Source organism: Neodiprion pinetum, chromosome 5 (genome assembly GCF_021155775.2).
Source record: "Neodiprion pinetum isolate iyNeoPine1 chromosome 5, iyNeoPine1.2, whole genome shotgun sequence".
Taxonomy (NCBI): Eukaryota; Metazoa; Arthropoda; class Insecta; order Hymenoptera; family Diprionidae; genus Neodiprion; species Neodiprion pinetum.
Genome location: NC_060236.1, coordinates 4,939,998 through 4,961,759, shown reverse-complemented (window position 1 = coordinate 4,961,759; position 21,762 = coordinate 4,939,998). Strand labels below are relative to the sequence as shown.

The following is a 21,762-nucleotide window of genomic DNA, read 5'->3' as shown; positions in this document are numbered from 1 at the left end:
TATTATTTCGATTAAATTTCATTTTCAGATCTCAAATGTTTACCCTACATCCACTCGAAAAATGTGTTTTTCTAGAAAACGTAATTTGGGAGAAAAATCGTATCTCGAAACCGATCGATTACAGAAATTTGAAAATCTTTTAGAAACTTTTTGTGGGCTAATAAGAGTCCGAAAAATTTTTTTATTCCTCTTTTAAGACTCACCATTATTTCGATGCGAAGTCCTTCTTTGCCGGAGGGTTCAAAATTTTTCAGAATATTTGTGTTACCCTATTTACCCATTAAATTCGACATTTAAAACGAGTCAATAGTTGTACATAAGTCTGTTTATTTGACTTCATCTTAATGCTGTATCACGAGATCTGATATTAATCAATCAGATGAAACACTGCGGCTGGAGGATATACGCGTCTAATTGTGTCGTTTTACTTCCGTTCTTGGTTAAAAAGCTGAAATATCGTTTTGGAGCATTAAAGCTCAAATAACATATTCATATTCTTCTTTGTTTAGACTTTGGTAGAAAAAGACGTTCAATGAATGTCAGATTTAAGGAAGATCTCAGGTGAAACTAATACTACGAAGAAGGTGGAAATAGAAGTGCAGTAGTATTTCGAAGATAACCATACTAAATGATACGATATCTGCCAAACATGAGTCCACGTAATTCTATCCAGGACCAATAGCATTGACGATCCTCCCAGGAGGTTGACGTCCATTTTTCTAAATTATAATTGGATCCTACGATCCAATAGTCAAGCAATAAATTCTACGTTTAAAGTTGTTATTTGCTGAAAGGCTATATTTTCGGCAAGTAGTCCCCGCAAGTGGGGAAGTTTTGTGGGACTGGTGGAATATCCATCACATCACCGACTTGTATGACAACCTCCATGCCGGTGATCGAGTGGAACACGAAATGGCAGTGGTATAGCCAGTAGCCTGATGAGAGACAAGATAATCAGTTAGTTAGTAGGTGATCATCTGAGATCAAACGCCACTTTGACTACCAGGACAAACGTGAAAAATCGTTGAGTACAACTTACCAGGATTATTAGCAAGGAATCTCGTAATCAAGTATCCGTTAGAGGGTATTATGGCGGTATCTTTGGCAGGAGGCTGATCAAAGTTCCTAACCAAAAGACCCCTCCTGTCGAGATCACGAATGGTTGTCGCATTCAGTACCGTGACGCTTGGGTCGGCAGATGCACCCATGCCAATGATGCGGAAGGCGTTCCCGTGTAAATGAAATGGATGGGAAAGACCGGATTGCGGTGCTGCAATGGTCAAACGTGAAAATATTAGGTGAAAACTAGCTGGTCGTTGCACCCTTAGGGTAAAATAAATCGAATTCGATTCTATACCTGCGTCACAGAAGACGATTTCGACAACGGCATTCAAGGGTACGCTCAGGACATGTGTGCAGGCGCAATAGGACCCATCGCCATTTTCGGGAAGATTTTCTCCATTGCAGATTAATTCTAAGGGAATGTCGTTACGCTGGGAAATCAGTGGTGCGGGTGGAGAAACGAACGAGATGTTGTTAATAACTGATGCGACGGCAACACGTTGTGGGGGAACTGCGAAAAATATGTTTTGTAAGGGGAGCTCTCGAGTATTCGGATTTTCACGAAGTGATTTAATTAAGGGACCAGGCGGGGTTGAAGTCACGGAACCGCCGATTTGCGAATCGTTTGGTGAAGAAACTTGATGTAAAGAAATCAAACTTTGACAAAACAAGTTTGTATTAAGATTCGGCATGAAAAAAATTCGGAATTTGCCACTTTCGGTACTTTTCAAATTCGAAGTTTCAACCCCGCCCCACGTGGCCAAATGCAATAATCTCTTTCAAATATCACGTCGAGTTACAGAACCTACCGTAATATTGTAGGTAAGTGTTGGGTGTGAATATTTCCGTATTTGGGAATGTCACGAACCCTGATGGCAGGTAGAATTTGAAGTCTGGGACCGATTTAAGAATCTCCTTGTCCACGGGAAGAGCACTTCTAAATCCGCTCGCGCATAAATTACCGTCAATCGGTTGCGTCGAGGTGGAACAGACGTTTGAGCTCGCCGAATTGAGGATCTTTGATTGAGAAATATGTTAAATTATGTAAGGTTGGTGCTTTGAAATATGTATCCGAATTCGTGAACACAATTGGAAATTTTCTTACGAGTCCCTGGGCAAAGCTTTGACTGTACAGTGGTTGTTCAGAAGTGGGGAGATCAGGCCCACCTTCGTAGCGAAGAATACCGTATTGCTGAACAGCTGGACCACTGCATTCCCCGACAGCACGTACTCGAATCCAATAGGTGCCCACCGCTTGACTGGCGTCTATTATAAAATCGTATCGTTCTCCTACGGAACGATGGTAACGGTTTATAGTTTCGAAGAATTTCCAATTTATTGCTTCAACATTCGTTTGTTTGTTTGATTTTTGTAGTTCGAGGAAATTATTTTCATATGCTGGACATTCTTCTGTGTGAAACACTTGAGAAGCAGGCTGAATTCATTTTTTGTAGCTTCTACATAAATTGTTCCAACAGTTTTCGGTTTGAAAACGTTTTGTGAAATTAAAGGAAGCACGACTTATAGAAATAGCAGTTTCTCCTACGTACAAGTTTGCTACGATGGAAAATGGAAGGACTGGTCAAGTCAACGAACACGATGACTCACCGTAAAATAAGGAACTAGAGAATTCATAATTTGAAGTACTGTTTGTGCAAGAAAACACCTATCAGAAAAACTTTTATTTCAAACGAAGCAGTGCAGCTTTGCCAAGTTAGTGAGAGACTTTCAGCCGTTGATTAACTTTTTCTTACCTGCATACGATGTTAAGACGGAAGCGCTAACGGGCTGCAAATGTTCTCCGTCTGATGCAATGACGGTCATGTCATGATTCTGGAAACTTAATTCAGCAGGACAAACCGTGCAGAAAGCATTGATCATTCTAAATCGGTATCTTTTACCCTGTTTCACTGTATACACCGCCAGTGGCGAAGTGGTTGTTACCTTGCTAGTCTGATTCTGCAAGGACCAGAAATTTAGATGAAAGTGAAACTAACGACACGAGCGAGCGTTCGTCGATCAACAAACATTCTTCCTTACCATCCACTGTCCTCTTCCATGTATCAGTACTGCCTCCGCGGCTTGACCCGGGGTATCCAGAAGTCCTGGATAATGTTCAGTAGCCTGTCGGTGCAACCAGTCGCTAATAACCATGACTGTCGACGGTGTATCGTAGTCGTAGAGATGGCTGTTGGGATCCGATTCGGGTGGTTCACGAACGATTAAGGAACCGTATAAGCCATCCATTTTTTGTAGAGCATCATGAGAGTGCCAAAAGTGTGTGCCTTGATTTGTGGCCATAAACTGATATCTAAGAGCAGAAAAGATGATGCGAATACAAAATTTTATGATATACAAAAGTCACTCAAAAATAACCTTCATTTCGTATGAAGAATGATGCCATGAGGCCCATTTTCACGACTAAGGGACTCTACGAGGAGTTTGAAAAACGTCCGGGGTGAAATTCACTCAGACTCAGTTTGTCTCATAATAACTCTCTATTCACCTGTGCGTCAGTCCGGTCGCAATAGGGCATTGAGTCACAAAAGGTACTCCATCTTGGTAAGGTGTTCCTGTCTGATATATTCCATGCCAATGAATGGTGGTTTCGATGCCTTGCATTAAATTCTCAACGTCAACGACGATCTTGTCACCCTGACAAACCTGAATCGAGGGTCCAGGTAACATTCTGTTCACGGCTAGAATGGTTCTTTCCACGCCGTCAGCAGTGACGCATTGACAAGTGTCATCCAGGTCATTCGTCATGTTGGGAGTACACAGGCTGCAAGCCCTGGTTCATTTACGTAATTTGTGAAATCAAGTATGCTGTTCCAGTCTCCAGCACAATCAGCACATGTTTTGACCGAAGAATACCCGAAGTTATGAAAAGAACATTCGGTCAAGTTTCTACTCACAATCCTTGGGCACTATAGATCTCCAGGGTGAAGTGATAATAGCAAATCTTAGGTGGTTCGTTCTCCCGACACGGTCGCAGACATTCCATTGGCGTCGATAACTGGACATGGCCTCTCGAATAGTCGATTGGAGCTGAAATAGTTCAAAATTTGTCGAAGCGTTATCAGACTTCCGAAAAATGTTCCGTTTCGAATTTCATTGGCTTGAAGGAGAGAACAAATGATGCTAACTCCGACTACGTTGGTAATCGAAGGATGTAACAAAATAATCGTTTGATGGACGGCCGTCGCTGCAGATTCAGGTGAATCAACTAGATTTTTACATTCGGTTTATTGTATCATAATATAAAACGTACTTGTCATCCGACATAAGTCGGAAAAGTTCCAGAAAAAATGAAAATAAATAGAAGCCCCGTTTGCCGCGATATCCTGCGAGAAATTGGACACATAACAGTTACCGCATGGTCGAGGTGTTGATCAACAATTTTGATTGATATTGTGATGGAAAGGATGCCTCCGGGTACTCGGGTTAGCAAAGCGTCGGATAATGATCGGAGTTCTCATCCGCAATGGGGCATTGGTTTACAAAGGGTACACTGTCGTGGTCATGGATGCCGTACTGACAAATCCCGCGCCAGTGAATTCTCAAACTGATAATAGCAGGTATCAGGCTTCTCATGTCGGGAATACGGGAGCATGCATCCACGAAGCGTCGATCGAATGACGTCTTTTTCTTATTTGCAAAGATCATAGGTAGGTTGAAAATGGAGTACATCGTTACAACTTGCGGAAAACCTTTGAGGCTCGAATGGAAATCAATAACTAATGAATCATCCGAAACTGTTTCGAGCGACCAATCAACGATTGTCAATATCAATTCTGATCACTGAGACCGAGCAATATGTCAATTTCACATGTTGCTGAGTCTTGCCTGATCAGAGACCTTCAACTCAGTGTCCAACTCGTCCATTTCCAGGTTTTCTCTCATCCTTGTTTTCATTTGTTTCATAAGAATACCAAGGTGTTGATACAGCTTTGTGTCTCCAGACTTGCAGAGAATAATTTTGATACTTTTGACAATATTCACATCACACAACATTTTGCCATTTTGCGCGTGTATTTTCAGTCCTTTGAAGAATGCCACCCACCTTTATGCAATCCACGATTACCGTGACCAGCATTTGCAAAACTGGCCAGGATCATAAGTAACGTTAATAAGACGGCAAATCGATTTACAGCCATCGAAGTCATGGTGTAGTCCACTTCCTTAGACAACCCCTTTGCTCAAGGGTTTCCAGTACTTCTGCTGAATTGATCTGGCGCAGAGATTTTGCAGATAATGGATCTTCCAAATCTAACAACACGGCTACTTTGTTCGAATTGTAACAAATTGACTTTGACAAATGTGAAGTACACACGCTTATATAGACATTGAATTCCATCCCCGGCGCAATGACGTCTCGGTTGACGCGTATTGTCATCGACGGGTGATTATTATTCTCAATAAGTTGAAATATTTTTGACGCACCTTCAGAATACGAAGTCGATTGAAAAAATAAATAAGTGGCAGCATGCTTCAGATCCAATATCGGCCTAGTATTTTTTCATGTCATTATAGACGGTATCGGGAAAGCGCGTTTCTCGGTCTTGTTGTATTCATCACAATAGGAGGTTGACTGTCACTTGACAGGCATAATAACCTTCGAATGATAGTATCTTATTTTTCCAATCGAACAATTCGATTACACGAAACTCATTTCGTATTGAGCGTTGACTAAGGTCGTGCAATGACATGTAACTTCTTGTACAGGGTTATTTGGTTGCGATGAAGAAATCTCGCAGGACAATAGAACAAAATATTACGTGATTTTTAACAATTATTCAGGCATTTATCCACGAGGAAAAGTCGATTTTGTCAGAGTTACTCGAAATAACGATCACGTACAATCTAACTTAATCTGCGTTCGATAAAATTATAACCTGTTATGATGCCTCGGGAACGTGGTAAACGTAACTATTCGATGTAACGTGAAAACCGATAAAATTATCTGATAATTCATCTCGATACGATATTTATTTGTATTATTGAATTCAAAATTGCGAGTCTCACGGTAAGAAAAGTCAGTCACATGACCTTCAGTGATCTTCATTACGACATTGTTCCATTCGAATATTTCTATCAAAAGTACTTACAAAATAATTTTAGAGACCAATAAATTGTTGAACATTCTTGTGTTAACATTACATCTCTTGAGATATAAGTTCAAGCTTCTAAGACAAACTGGATTATTTAGGAAATATTTTTATTACTAGTATAAACATAAGCAAATAACAGAACCGGTAACACAGCAAGGACGATTTCATCAACAATTCGCCACGCTATATTTCAACCACTAAAATATTAGTCGTATCATCAAAATGCGCCGCCACAACATCATCCATCAAATTAAAATGGCTGTCGACAGATTTTGGTTCCAGCTAAGAATAAGCTAATGATAAGTAGAAGAGCACTCCAGCTAGTGTCAAGGGTGCGTCGCTAACAACGAGACCGGAGTACCGTGGATACGACTGACTCAATTTTTTCTATAGAAATACCGAAACGTCATGGAAGCACTATGATCCCGTAAGAAGGGACAGTCGGGGAGAGTAACAAATGAATCTCAAATCGTTTCGCGATAAATCGTCGGGTACCGATCCGTAACAGTGTGAAGTAATTCCAGAGCATTGACGAAATAAAAAATCAACAATCTCTCAAATCACAGTGAATTCATTTTTGTGCACATATTTTCAATAGTTTTTCAATTTATAATTTTGTAATTTTTAATAGAAATAGCCAATAACTTGAGCAAAGAATTATCTACTGTCGGTAAGATATTTTAGACTGCAAACATACAGTGATGAGTGTTTTGAAAGTTTCTGAACTATGAAACTTTCTAGGGTTACACTGGTCGACAAAAATTCACTTTTTGTGTTTGGCATGAAAACTTTCAACTGAGTATGAGACGAACAAGTTTAAGTATAATGGAATTGATGTTAGAGTATTTCATATACAAATGATTTTATTGTGATATGATTTTTTTAGTCTTCATAAACAGAAAGAAGGTCATATATAGCTTTACAGTACACGGGTCAGCAAAATTTTGTAACAAGGAAGGTTTTCACTAATTTTGCAATACCTATCTACGTTTATTGTAGAACTATATTTATTTTGATTCGATCAGGTCTAGTTTCTGTGTTATGGCATCTGTAACCCGAAAAAAAAAACTCGTGTGATCAGAACAGTTACTCAGGGTTTAATTCTGGTGAAATCAAGAGATCAACAGCTACTACAATTTGATTTTCCTTGAAGATCGTGAAAAATTGTGGTGAAAATATTCATCTGTTTATCACTGATCATATAATATTATTATGTCATTAATCAAGGCCCTTGTAACCGATTGATCGTCCAGTCACATGCATTTCAATTTAACGGATGCCACTGCATTTGAGCTGCACGTTCCATATCGTATCTTCGCCGTAAGTTAACAAAAACAGTCAGTCTCGAATGCGAGTTGATGAATAGTTTATATTTCATGATTGAAACACCTTAATGTTTTGCGTGAATTCGAATTCAGGTTTATCGAAACGTTGAAAGCTGTAAGCCACTTCATCGTACCGTTATTTCGCTCATTTCTAGATCTGTCATCCTCGTTTTGTGTTTGTACAATTTTGTCTTTATACACATTTGCGCTCGTGCCAATTGTCTTCATACCGTTTGTCCTCTTGATACGCAGTTTTCTTTGTACAAATTATTATCGTTATACTCATTTGACTTTACACAAGTTACTGCTTTGGAATGAATACGTCGGTGTCCAATTTATGAATTTCATACACATTTCAGATTATACAAAGGCCTCTCTATCAAACTACTTACTGTAAATGATACCATTTCTTCACATTCTTTATACGCACTAATATGGCTCCCGCTATTAACCCTTTTGGTACGGACGCATTCCACGTCGCGCCGTCCCCGCTGACCGAGCAGTCGCGGCAAGCGTCCGTACTTGCGGAACAACTGCAAGCGCCCGTCAGACGCACAATACCACGCTATCCTACGTAGAGCGAGTGCAGTCTCTCGTAAAAAAAATACTGAAAAAATTATAACATAATGTTGGGTTACCATGGTCACCGTTCGTACATAACGAGTGTCAAATGTTAGGTTACCATGGTCACCGCTCGTACAGAGCAAGCGTCGGACGTTGGGTGACTACAGTCACCGATTGGGCCGAAAGGGTTAAACATGACAAATGTAAATCTTACGATTGTCGTTAGAAATCTTATTCGTTGAAATTTCTCTCTTTTGGTTACTACGTTCTTGATGAGTCCATTCTAATAAATCCAATCTCGTTCTCAAATTTGTGCTTTTTCCACCTTTCTCGCAATTGACCTTATATCTCATCAATTGATTGAAGAAATAAATCTCATAGACCGTGTTTAGAAAAAAGTTTTTCACCGTAGTATGATGGTTATAGGTACTCGGAAATATACTTCTTGTTCACGTTTCAGTGACAAGCTAGTTGAAAAAATATCTTGTATACTGCGTGCGCAATAGCTTGTTTTCTGATGGTTCAATTTCAAAGTAAATCGCGATTTTCTTAGTGAGTTATTCAACTTGGTTTCGTAATAGTTTACTGATCAGATCATCTCGTTTGTTTGTATTGAAAGTTCAGACTTCCGTATTTATCGAATTTTTGTCATAAGAAGGTGCATTTGTTGCGAATATTTTGAGAACCAAGACATTATGCCCCGAGTTTTCGGCAAAGAGTGGAAACGATTTCATGTCGAGTCGAGAGAGTTATTTTTTTAATCAAACTTCGAACCAAAGTGAGTAGATATATTATTTCGATTAGATTTTATTTTCAGATCTCAAATGTTGACGCTACATCCACTCGAAAAATGTGTTTTTCTAAAAAACGCAATTTAGGAGAAAAATCGTATCTCGAAACCGTTCGATTAAAGAAATTTGAAAATCATTTAGAAACTTTTTGTGGGCCAATAAGAGTCCGAAAAATTTTTTTATTTCTCTTTCAAGACTCACCATTATTTCGATGCGAAGTACTTCTTTTACTGAGGGTTTAAGATTCTTCAGAATATTTGTGTTACCCTATTTATCCATTAAATTCTACATTCAAAACGAGTTAATAATTGTACATAAGTTTGTTTATCTGACTTCATCTTGAAGAAGGTAGAAATAGAAGTGCAGTAGTAGTTCGAAGATAACCATACTGAATGATACGATATCTGCCAAACACGAGTCCACATAATTCTATCCCGGACCAATATCATTGACGATCCTCCCAGGAGGTTGACGTCCACTTTTCTGAATTATAATTGGAACCTACGATCCAATAGTCAAGCAATAAATTCTACGTTCAAAGTTGTTATTTGCTGATAGGCGATATTTTCGGCAAGTAGTCCCCGCAAGTGGGGAAGTTTTGTGGGACTGGTGGAATATCCATCACATCACCGACTTGTATGACAACCTCCATGCCGGTGGTCGAGTGGAACACGAAATGGCAGTGGTATAGCCAGTAGCCTGATGAAAGACAGAATAATCACTTTGTTGGTAGGTGATCATCTGAGATCAAACGTTACTTTGACTACCAGGACAAACGTGAAAAATCGTTGAGTACAACTTACCAGGATTATTAGCAAGGAATCTCGTAATCAAGTATCCGTTAGAAGGTATTATGGCGGTATCTTTGGCAGGAGGCTGATCAAAGTTCCTAACCAGAAGACCCCTCCTGTCGAGATCACGAATGGTTGTCGCATTCAGTACCGTGACGCTTGGGTCGGCGGATGCACCCATGCCAATGATGCGGAAGGCGTTCCCGTGTAAATGAAATGGATGGGAGAGATTGACTTGCGGAGCTGCAATGTTCAAACGTGAGAATAATAAGTGAAAACTAGCTGACCGTCGCACACTGAGGGTAAAATAAATCGAATTCGATTCGATACCTGCGTCACAGAAGACGATTTCGACAACGGCATTCAAGGGTACGCTCAGGACATGTGTGCAGGCGCAATAAGATCCATTACAATTTTTGGGGAGATTTTCTCCATTGCAGATTAATTCCAAGGGAATGTCGTTACGCTGGGAAATCAGTGGTGCGGGTGGAGAAACGAACGAGATGTTGTTAATAACTGATGCGGCGGCAGCAAGTGTTGGGGGAACTGCGAAAAATACATTTTGTAAGGGGAGCTCTCGAGTATTCGGATTTTCATGAAGTCATTTAATTAAAACACCAGGCGGGGTTAAAGTTGCGGAAGCGCCGATTTCTGAATTATTCGGTGAGGAAACTTAATGTAAAGAAATCAAACTATGACGAAACAAGTTTGTATTAGGTTTCGGCAGAAAGAAAATTCGGAATTTGCCGCTTTCGGTACTTTTGAAATTCGGAGTTTCAACCCCGCCCCAAGAGGCAAAATGCAATAATTTCTTTCGAATATCACGTTGAGTTATAGAACATACCGAAATATTGTAGGTAAGTATTCGGTGTGAATATTTCCGTATTTGGGAATGTCACGAACCCTGATGGCAGGTAGAATTTGAAGTCTGGGACCGATTTAAGAATCTCCTTGTCCACAGGTAGAGCACTTCTAAATCCGCTCGCGCACAAATTACCGTCAATCGGTTGCGTCGAGGTGGAACAGACGTTTGAGCTCGCCGAATTGAGGATCTTTGATTAAGAAATATGTTAAATTATGTGAGGTTGGTGCTTTGTAATATGTATCCGTATTCGTGAACACAATTGAAAATTTACTTACGAGTCCCTGGGCAAAGCTTTGACTGTACAGTGGTTGTTCAGAAGTGGGGAGATCAGGCCCACCTTCGTAGCGAAGAATACCGTATTGTTGAACAGCTGGACCACTGCATTCCCCGATAGCACGTACTCGAATCCAATAGGTGCCCACCGATTGACTAGCGTCTATTATAAAATCGTATCGTTCTCCTACGGAACGATGGTAACGGTTTATTATTTCGAAGAATTTCCAATTCATTGCTTCAACATTTGTTTGTTCGTTTGATTTTTATAGTTGGAGGAAATTATTTTCATCTGCTGGACATTTTTCTGTGTGAAACACTTGAGAAACTGGCTTATTTCATTTTTTGTAGCTTCTACATGAACTGTTCCAACAGTTTTCGGTTTTGAAACGTTTTTTGGAATTAAAGGAAGCACGACTTATAGAAATAGCAGTTTCTCCTACGTACAAGTTTGCTACGATGGAAAATGGAAGGACTGGTCAAGTCAACGAACACGATGACTCACCGTAAAATAAGGAACTAGAGAATTCATAATTTGAAGTACTGTTTGTGCAAGAAAACACCTATCAGAAAAACTTTTATTTCAAACGAAGCAGTGCAGCTTTGCCAAGTTAGTGAGAGACTTTCAGCCGTTGATTAACTTTTTCTTACCTGCATACGATGTTAAGACGGAAGCGCTAACGGGCTGCAAATGTTCTCCGTCTGATGCAATGACGGTCATGTCATGATTCTGGAAACTTAATTCAGCAGGACAAACCGTGCAGAAAGCATTGATCATTCTAAATCGGTATCTTTTACCCTGTTTCACTGTATACACCGCCAGTGGTGAAGTGGTTGTAACATTGCTAGTCTGATTCTGCAAGGACCGAAAATTCAGACGAAAGTGAAACTAACGACACGAGCGAGCGTTCATCGACTAACGAACATTCTTACTTACCATCCACTGTCCTCTTCCATGTATCAGTACTGCCTCCGCGGCTTGACCCGGGGTATCCAGAAGTCCTGGATAATGTTCAGTAGCCTCTCGGTGCAACCAGTCGCTAATAACCATGACTGTCGGCGGTGTATCGTAGTCGTAGAGATGGCTGTTGGGATCCGATTCGGGTGGTTCACGAATGACTAAGGAACCGTATATGCCATCCATTTTTTGTAGAGCATCATGAGAGTGCCAAAAGTGTGTGCCTTGATTTGTGGCCATAAACTGATATCTAAGAGCAGGAAAGATGATGCGAATACAAAATTTCGTGATATTAAAAAGTCACTGAAAAATGACCTTCAGTTCGCATGAAGAATGTTGCCATGAGGCCCATTTTCGCGACTAAGGGACTCTACGAGGAGTTTGAAAAACGTCCGGGGTGAAATTCACCCAGACTCAGTTTGGCTCATAATAACTCTTGATTCACCTGTGCGTCAGTCCGGTCGCAATAGGGCATTGAGTCACGAAAGGTACTCCATCTTGGTAAGGTGTTCCTGTCTGATATATTCCATGCCAATGAATGGAGGTTTCCATGCCTTGCATTAAATTCTCAACGTCAATGACGATCTTGTCACCCTGACAAACCTGAATCGAGGGTCCAGGTAACATTCTGTTCACGGCTAGAATGGTTCTTTCCACGCCGTCAGCAGTGACGCATTGACAAGTGTGATCCAGGTCATTGGTCATGTTGGGAGTACACAGGCTGCAAGCCCTGGTTCATTTACATAATTTTTGAAATCAAGTATGCTGTTCCAGTCTCCAGCAAAATCAGCACATGTTTTGACCGAAGAATACCCGAAGTTATGAAAAAAACATTCGGTCATGTTTCTACTCACAATCCTTGGGCACTATAGATCTCCAGGGTGAAGTGGTAGTAGCAAATCTTAGGTGGTTCGTTCTCCCGACACGGTCGCAGACATTCCATTGGCGTCGATAACTGGACATGGCCTCTCGAACAGTCGATTGGAGCTGAAATAGTTCAAAATTTATGGAAGCGTTATCAGACTTCCGAAAAATGCTCCGTTTTGAATTTCATTGGCTTGAAGGAGAGAAAAAATGATGCTAATTTCGACTACGTTGGTGATCGAAGGATGTAACAAAATAATCGTTTGATGAACGGCCGTCGCTGCAGATTCAGGTGAATCAACTAGATTTTTACATTTGGTTCATTTTATCATAATATAAAACGTACTTGTCATCCGACATAAGTCGGAAAAGTTCCAGAAAAAATTAAAATAAATAGAAGCCCCGTTTGCCGCGATATCCTGCGAGAAATCAGACACATAACAGTTACCGCATGGTCGAGGTGTTGATCAACAATTTTGATTAATATTGTGATGAACAGGGTGCCTCCGGGTACTCGGGTTAGCAAAGCATCGGATCATAATCGGAGTTCTCATCCGCAATGGGGCATTGGTTTACAAAGGGTACACTGTCGTGGTCATGGATGCCGTACTGACAAATTCCACGCCAGTGAATTCTCAAACTGATAATAGCAGGTCTTAGGCTTCTCATGTCGGGAATACGGGAGCATGCATTCACGAGGCGTCGATCGGATGACGTATTTTTCTTATTTGCAAAGATCATAGGTAGGTTAAAAATGGAGTACATCGTTAGAACTTGCGGAAAACCTTTGAGGCTCGAATGGAAATCAATAACTAATGAATCATCCGAAACTGTTTCGAGCGACCAATCAACGATTGTCAATATCAATTCTGATCACTGAGACCGAGCAATATGTCAATTTCACATGTTGCTGAGTCTTGCCTGATCAGAGACCTCCAACTCAGTGTCCAACTCGTCCATTTCCAGGTTTTCATTCATCCTTGTTTTCATTTGTTTCATAAGAATACCAAGGTGTTGATACAGCTCTGTGTCTCCAGACTTGTAGAGAATAATTTTGATACTTTTGACAACATTCACATCACACAACATTTTGCTATTCCGATTTTGTTTTTCTCTGTTTGTAATTACCAATATGAGAGGAGAAATGCACGATTATGGTTTGCGCGTGTATTTTGAGTCCTTTAAAGAATGCCACCCACCTTTATGCATTCGACGATTACCGTGACCAGCATTTGCAAAACTGGCCAGGATCATAAGTAACGTCAATAAGACGGCGAATCGATTTAAAGCCATCGAAATCATGGTGTTGTCCTCTGCCTTAGACAACCCCTATGCTCAAGGGTTTCCCGTAGTTCTGCAGAATTGATCCGGCGCAGAGATTTTGCAGATAATGGATCTTCCAAATCTAACGACACGGCTACTTTGTTCGAATTGTAACAAATTTACTTTGACAAATGTGAAGTACACACGCTTATATAGGCATTCAATTCCATCCCAGGCGCAATGACGTCTCGGTTGACGCGTATTTTCATCGACGGGTGATTATTATTGTTAATAAGTTGAAATATTTTTGACGCACCTTCAGAATGCGAAGTCAATTGATAAAATAAATAAGAGGCAGCATGCTTCAGATCCAATATCGGCCTAGTATTATTTCATATCATTATAGACGGTATCGGGAAAGCGCGTTTCTCGGTCTTGTTGTATTCATCACAATAGGAGGTTGACTGTCACTTGACAGGCATAATAACCTTCGAATGATAGTATCTTATTTTTCCAATGGAACATTCCGATTACACGAAACGCATTTCGCATTGAGCATCAACTAATGTCGTACAATGACATGTAACTTCTTGTACAGGGTTTTTTGGTTACGATGAAGAAATCTCGCAGGACAATAGAACAAAATATTACGTGATTTTTATCAATTATTCGGGCATTCATCCACGAGGAAAAGTCGGTTTTGTCAGAGTTACTCGAAATAACGATCACGTACAATCTCACTTAATCTGCGTTCGATAAAATTATAACCTGTTATGATGCCTCGGGAATGTGGTAAACGTAACTATTCGATGTAACGTGAAAGCCGATAAAATGATCTGATAATTTATCTCGATACGATATTTATTTGCATTGTTGAATTCAAAATTGCGAGTCTCACGGTAAAAAAAGTCAGTCACATGACCTTCAGTGATCTTCATTACGACATTGTTCCATTCGAATATTTCTATCAAAAGTACTTACAAAATAATTTTAGAGACCAATAAATTGTTTAACATTCTTGTGTTCAGATTACATCTCTTGAGATATAAGTTCAAGCTTCTAAGACAAACTGGATTATTCAGAAAATATTTTTATTACTAGTATAAACATAAGCAAATAACAGAACCGGTAACACAGCAAGGACGATTTCATCAACAACTCGCCACGCTATATTTCAACCACTAAAATATTAGTCGTATCATCAAAACGCGCCGCCACAACATCATCCATCAAATTGAAATGGCTGTCGACACATTTTCATTCCAGCTAAGAATAAGCTAATTATAAGTAGAAGAGCACTCCAGCTAGTGTCAAGGGTGCGTAGCTAACAACGAGACCAGAGTACCGTGGATACGACTGACTCAATTTTTTCTATAGAAATACCGAAACTTCATGGAAGCACTATGATCCCGTACGAAGGAACAGTCGGGGTGAGTAACAAACGAATCTCTAATCGTTTCGCGATAAATCGTCGGGTACCGATCCGTAGCAGTGTGAAGTAATTCCAGAGCATTGACGAAATAAAAAATCAACAATCTCTCAAATCACAGTGAATTAATTATTGTGCACAGATTTTTAATAGTGGAACATCATCGACATGCATGACGATGTGAAATAGCCAATAACTTGAGCAAAGAATTATCTACTGTCGGTAAGATGCTTTAGACTGCAAACATCCAGTGATGAGTGTTTTGAAAATTTCTGGAATACGAAACTTTCTAGGGTTACACTGGTCGACAAAAATTCACTCTTTGTGTTTGGCATGAAAACTTTCAACTGAGTATGAGACGAACAAGTTTAAGTATAATGGAATTGATGTTAGAGTATTTCATATACGAATGATTTTATTGTAATATGATTTTTTTAGTATTCATAAACAGAGAAGGTCATATATAGCGTTACAGTACACGAGTCAGCAAAATTTTGTGAGAAGGAAGGTTTTCACTAATTTTGAAATACCTATCTACCTTTATTATAGAACTATATTTATTTTGATTCGATCAGGTCTAGTTTTTGTGTTATGGCATCTGTAACCCGAAAAAAAAACTCGTGTGATCAGAACAGTTACTCAGGGTTTAATTCTGGTGAAATCAAGAGATCAACAGCTACTACAATTTGATTTTCCTTGAAGATCGTGAAAAATTGTGGTGAAAATATTCATCTGTTTATCACTGATCATATAATATTATTATGTCATTAATCAAGGCCCTTGTAACCGATTGATCGTCCAGTCACATGCATTTCAATTTAACGGATGCCACTGCATTTGAGCTGCACGTTCCATATCGTATCTTCGCCGTAAGTTAACAAAAACAGTCAGTCTCGAATGCGAGTTGATGAATAGTTTATATTTCATGATTGAAACACCTTAATGTTTTGCGTGAATTCGAATTGAGGTTTATTGAAACGTTGAAAGCTGTAAGCCACTTTATCGTACCGTTATTTCGCTCATTTCTAGATCTGTAATCCTCGTTTCGTGTTTGTACAATTTTGTCTTTATACACATTTGCGCTCGTGCCAATTGTCTTTATACCGTTTGTCCTCCTGATACGCAGTTTTCTTCATACAAATTATTATCGTTATACTCATTTGACTTTACACAAGTTACTGCTTTGGTATGGATACGTCGGTGTCCAATTTATGATTTTCGTACACATATCAGATTATACAAAGGCCTCTCTATTATACTACTTACTGTAAATGATCCTATTTCTTCACATTCTTTATACTTGCTAATATGGCTCCCGCTATTAAACATGACTAATATAAATTGTACAATTGTCGTTAGAAATCTTATTCGTTGAAATTTCTCTCTTTTGGTTACCACGTTCTTGATGAGTCTATCCTAATAAATCCAATCTCGTTCTATAATTTGTGCTTTTCCCACCTTTGTCGCAATTGACCTTATATCTTATCAATTGATTGAAAAATTAAATCTCACAAACTGGACTTAGAAAAAAGTTTTTCACCATAGTATGATGGTTATAGGTACTCGGAAATATACTTCTTGTTCACGTTTCAGTGACAAGCAAGTTGAAAAAATATCTCATGTACTGCGTGCGCAATAGCTTGTTTTCTGATGGTTCAATTTCAAAGTAAATTGCGATTTTCTTAACGAGATATTCAACTTGGTTTCGTAATAGTTTACTGATCACATCATCATGTTTGTTTGTGTTGAAAATTCAGGCTTCCGTACGTATCGAATTTTTATCATAAGAAGGTGCATTCGTTGCGAATATTTCAAGACCCAAGACATTAGCCCCGCGTTTTCGGCGAAGAGTGAAAACGATTTCATGTCGAGTCGAGAGAGTCATTTTTTTGATTAAACTTCGAACCAAAGTGAGTCGATATATTATTTCGATTAGATTTTACTTTCAGATCTCAAATCCACAAACGCTACATCCACTCAAAAAATGTGTTTTTCTAAAAAACGTAATTTGGGAGAAAAATCGTATCTCGAAACCGTTCAATTGAAGAAATTTGGAAATCATTTAAACACTTTTTGTGGGCTAATAAGAGTCCGAAAAATTTTTTTATTTCTCTTTCAAGACTCACCATTATTTCGATGCGAAGTACTTCTTTTACTGAGGGTTTAAGATTCTTCAGAATATTTGTGTTACCCTACTTACCCATTAATTTCTACATTCAAAACGAGTTAATAATCGTACATGAGTTTGTTTATTTGACTTCATATTAATGCTGTATCACGAGATCTGATATTAATCAATCAGATGAAACACTGCGGCTGGAGGATATACGCGTCTAATTGTGTCATTTCACTTCCGTTCTTGGTTAAAAAGCTGAAATGTCGTTTTGGAGCATTAAAGCTCGAATTACATATTCATATTCTCCTTTGTTTGAAGTTTAATAGAAATAGACGTCCAATGAATGTCAGATTTAAGGAAGATCTCAGGTAAAACTAATACTACGAAAAAGGTGGAAATAGAAGTGCAGTAGTAGTTCGAAGATAACCATACTGAATGATACGATATCTGCCAAACATGAGTCCACATAATTCTATCCCGGACCAATAGCATTGACGATCCTCCCAGGAGGTTGACGTCCATTTTTCTAAATTATAATTGGATCCTACGATCCAATAGTCAAGCAATAAATTCTACGTTCAAAGTTGTTATTTTCTGATAGGCGATATTTTCGGCAAGTAGTCCCCGCAAGTGGGGAAGTTTTGTGGGACTGGTGGAATATCTATCACATCACCGACTTGTAAGACAAGCTCCATGCCGGCGATCGAGTGGAACACGAAATGGCAGTGGTATAGCCAGTAGCCTGATGAGAGACAAAATAATCAGTTAGTTAGTAGGTGATCATCTGAGATCAAACGCCACTTTGACTACCGGGACAAACGTGGAAAATCGTTGAGTACAACTTACCAGGATTATTAGCAAGGAATCTCGTAATCAAGTATCCGTTAGAAGGTATTATGGCGGTATCTTTGGCAGGAGGCTGATCAAAGTTCCTAACCAGAAGACCCCTCCTGTCGAGATCACGAATGGTTGTCGCATTCAGTATCGTGACGCTTGGGTCGGCGGATGCACCCATGCCAATTATGCGGAAGGCGTTCCCGTGTAAATGAAATGGATGGGAGACACCGGACTGCGGAGCTGCAATGTTCAAACGTGAAAATAATAAGTGAAAACTAGCTGGTCGTTGCACCCTTAGGGTAAAATAAATCGAAGTCGATTCCATACCTGCGTCACAGAAGACGATTTCGACAACGGCATTCAAGGGTACGCTCAGGACATGTGTGCAGGCGCAATAAGACCCATCACAATTTTTGGGAAGATTTTCTTCATTGCAGATCAATTCCAAGGGAATGTCGTTACGCTGGGTAATCAGTGGTGCGGGTGGAGAAACGAACGAGATGTTGTTAATAACTGATGCGAAGGCAGCACGTGATGGGGGAACTGCGAAAAATTTCGTAAGGGGAGCTCTCGAGTATTAGGACTTTCATGACGTGATTTAATTCAGAGACCAGGCGGGGTTGAAGTTACGGAAACGCCGATTTGTGAATTATTCGGTGAAGAAACTTGATGTAAAGAAATCAAACTTTGACGAAACAAGTTTGTATTAAGTTTCAGCATAAAAAAAATTCGGAATTTGCCGCTTCCGGTACTTTTCAAATTCGAAGTTTCAACCACGCCCCAAGTGGCGAAGTGCAATAATCTCTTTCGAATATCACGTTGTGTTATAGAACCTACCGTAATATTGTAGGTAAGTGTTCGGTGTGAATATTTCCGTATTTGGGAATATCACGAACCCTGATGGCAGGTAGAATTTGAAGTCTGGGACCGATTTAAGAATCTCCTTGTCCACAGGAAGAGCACTTCTAAATCCGCTTGCGCATAAATTACCGTCAATTGGTTGCGTCGAGGTGGAACAGACGTTTGAGCTCGCCGAATTGAGGATCTTTAATTGAGAAATATGTTAAATTATGTGAGGTTGGTGCTTTGTAATATGTATCCGAATTCGTAAACACAATTGAAAATTTTCTTACGAGTCCCTGGGCAAAGCTTTGACTGTACAGTGGTTGTTCAGAAGTGGGGAGATGAGGCCCACCTTCGTAGCGAAGAATACCGTATTGCTGAACAGCTGGACCACTGCATTCTCCGACAGCACGTACTCGAATCCAATAGGTGCCCACCGCTTGACTGGCGTCTATTATAAAATCGTATCGTTCTCCTACGGAACGATGGTAACGGTTTATTATTTCGAAGAATTTCCAATTCATTGCTTCAACATTGGTTTGTTTGTTTGATTTTTGTAGTTGGAGGAAATTATTTTCATCTGCTGGACATTCTTCTGCGTGAAACACTTGAGAAACTGTTCCAACAGTTTTCGGTTTGGAGACGTTTTTTGGAATGAAAGGAAGCACGACTTATAGAAATAGCAGTTTCTCCTACGTACAAGTTTGCTACGATGGAAAATGGAAGGACTGGTCAAGTCAACGAACACGATGACTCACCGTAAAATAAGGAACTAGAGAATTCATAATTTGAAGTACTGTTTGTGCAAGAAAACACCTATTAGAAAAACTTTCATTTCAAACGAAGCAGTGCAGCTTTGCCAAGTAAGTGAGAGACTTTCAGCCGTTGATTAACTTTTTCTTACCTGCGTACGATGTTAAGACGGAAGCACTAACGGGCTGCAAATGTTCTCCGTCTGATGCGATGACGGTCATGTCATGATTCTGGAAACTTAATTCAGCAGGACAAACCGTGCAGAAAGCATTGATCATTCTAAATCGGTATCTTTTACCCTGTTTCACTGTATACACCGCCAGTGGCGAAGTGGTTGTTACCTTGCTAGTCTGATTCTGCAAGGACCAGAAATTTAGATGAAAGTGAAACTAACGACACGAGCGAGCGTTCGTCGATTAACAGACATTCTCACTTACCATCCACTGTCCTCTTCCATGTATCAGTACTGCCTCCGCGATCTGACCCGGGGTATCCAGAAGTCCTGGATAATGTTCAGTAGCCTCTCGGTGCAACCAGTCGCTAATAACCATGACTGTCGACGGTGTATCGTAGTCGTAGAGATGGCTGTTGGGATCCGATTGGGGTGGTTCACGAATGACTAAGGAACCGTATAAGCCATCCATTTTTTGTAGAGCATCATGAGAGTGCCAAAAGTGTGTGCCTTGATTTGTGGCCATAAACTGATATCTAAGAGCAGGAAAGATGATGCGAATACAAAATTTTATGATATTACAATGTTACTGAAAAATAACCTTCATTTCGCATGAAGAATGTCGCCATGAGGCCCATTTTCACGACTAAGGGACTCTACGAAGAGTTTGAAAAACGTCTGGGGTGAAATTCACCCAGACTCAGTTTGGCTCATAATAACTCTTGATTCACCTGTGCGTCAGTCCGGTCGCAATAGGGCATTGAGTCACAAAAGGTACTCCATCTTGGTAAGGTGTTCCTGTCTGATATATTCCATGCCAATGAATGGTGGTTTCCATGCCTTGCATTAAATTCTCAACGTCAACGACGATCTTGTCACCCTGACAAACCTGAATCGAGGGTCCAGGTAACATTCTGTTCACGGCTAGAAGGGTTCTTTCCACGCCGTCAGCAGTGACGCATTGACAAGTGTGATCCAGGTCATTGGTCATGTTGGGAGTACACAGGCTGCAAGCCCTGGTTGATTTACATAATTTGTGAAATCAAGTATGCTGTTCCAGTCTCCAGCAAAATCAGCACATGTTTTGACCGAAGAATACTCGAAGTTATGAAAAGAACATTCGGTCAAGTTTCTACTCACAATCCTTGGGCACTATAGATCTCCAGGGTGAAGTGATAATAGCAAATCTTAGGTGGTTCGTTCTCCCGACACGGTCGCAGACATTCCATTGGCGTTGATAACGAGACATCGCCTCTCGAGAAGTCGATCGGAGCTGAAATGGATCAAAATTTATTAATTCAACTAGATTTTACCATTTCAATCCGCTTTGTTATAATGTAAACCGCACTGGTCATCGGATATGAGTCGGAAAAGTACGAGAAAAAAATAGAATAAACCAAAAACTCGTTTACCGCAATATCCCCGAAATTAGACACATACCTAACTTATGGCGAAGGATTTGATGCATTTTCGCGTTTGCAAGATCACTCAAGAAACAGCAAGTTGTCATCAGTATGACGAGTCGATTGATTCTACTTAAATCAGTTACCGCATGGTTCCGTCCGGGCGAAGCCATCACTCACTATTCGTGGTGTCGATCAACAATTTTGATTAATATTGTAATGAAAAGGATGCCTCCGGGCACTTGGGTTAGCGAAGTACCGGATGATAATCCACGACGTTTTCTACTGTCGGATGAACCGTTTAAATACTGGGGATTCTGCATGTTCTTGAAACTGAAGTAA

General features: G+C 39.9%; 2 protein-coding genes across 4 annotated transcripts; both read right to left on the bottom strand.

Annotated features, from left to right (window-relative positions):
* Positions 1-21,693, bottom strand: LOC124220309 (uncharacterized). Of its 3 annotated transcripts, none has more exons than XM_069136014.1 (10): positions 21,458-21,693; positions 21,158-21,290; positions 20,749-21,033; positions 20,283-20,553; positions 19,997-20,201; positions 2,168-2,352; positions 1,872-2,079; positions 1,358-1,573; positions 1,040-1,270; positions 1-935 (listed from the first exon to the last, which is right to left on the bottom strand). In XM_069136014.1, exons 1-10 carry the CDS (start codon positions 21,591-21,593, stop codon positions 796-798), a joined length of 2,010 nt encoding a protein of 669 aa, XP_068992115.1. In that variant the 5' UTR covers positions 21,594-21,693; the 3' UTR covers positions 1-795. The 3 variants fall into 3 exon arrangements, with proteins under 3 accessions (XP_068992115.1, XP_068992116.1, XP_068992114.1); XM_069136015.1 differs by lacking the exons at positions 19,997-20,201; positions 20,283-20,553; positions 20,749-21,033; positions 21,158-21,290; positions 21,458-21,693 and adding exons at positions 2,817-3,021; positions 3,103-3,373; positions 3,569-3,853; positions 3,978-4,110; positions 5,126-5,353; XM_069136013.1 differs by lacking the exons at positions 1-935; positions 1,040-1,270; positions 1,358-1,573; positions 1,872-2,079; positions 2,168-2,352 and adding exons at positions 17,381-18,154; positions 18,259-18,489; positions 18,577-18,792; positions 19,087-19,294; positions 19,383-19,567.
* LOC138190331 (uncharacterized) lies at positions 8,852-14,055 on the bottom strand. Its single transcript, XM_069136016.1, has 10 exons — positions 13,804-14,055; positions 12,595-12,727; positions 12,186-12,470; positions 11,720-11,990; positions 11,434-11,638; positions 10,785-10,969; positions 10,489-10,696; positions 9,975-10,190; positions 9,657-9,887; positions 8,852-9,552 (listed from the first exon to the last, which is right to left on the bottom strand). The coding sequence occupies exons 1-10, from the start codon at positions 13,904-13,906 to the stop codon at positions 9,398-9,400; spliced, it is 1,992 nt and encodes a 663-aa protein (XP_068992117.1). The 5' UTR covers positions 13,907-14,055; the 3' UTR covers positions 8,852-9,397.
* Positions 21,694-21,762: the final 69 nt, after the last annotated feature.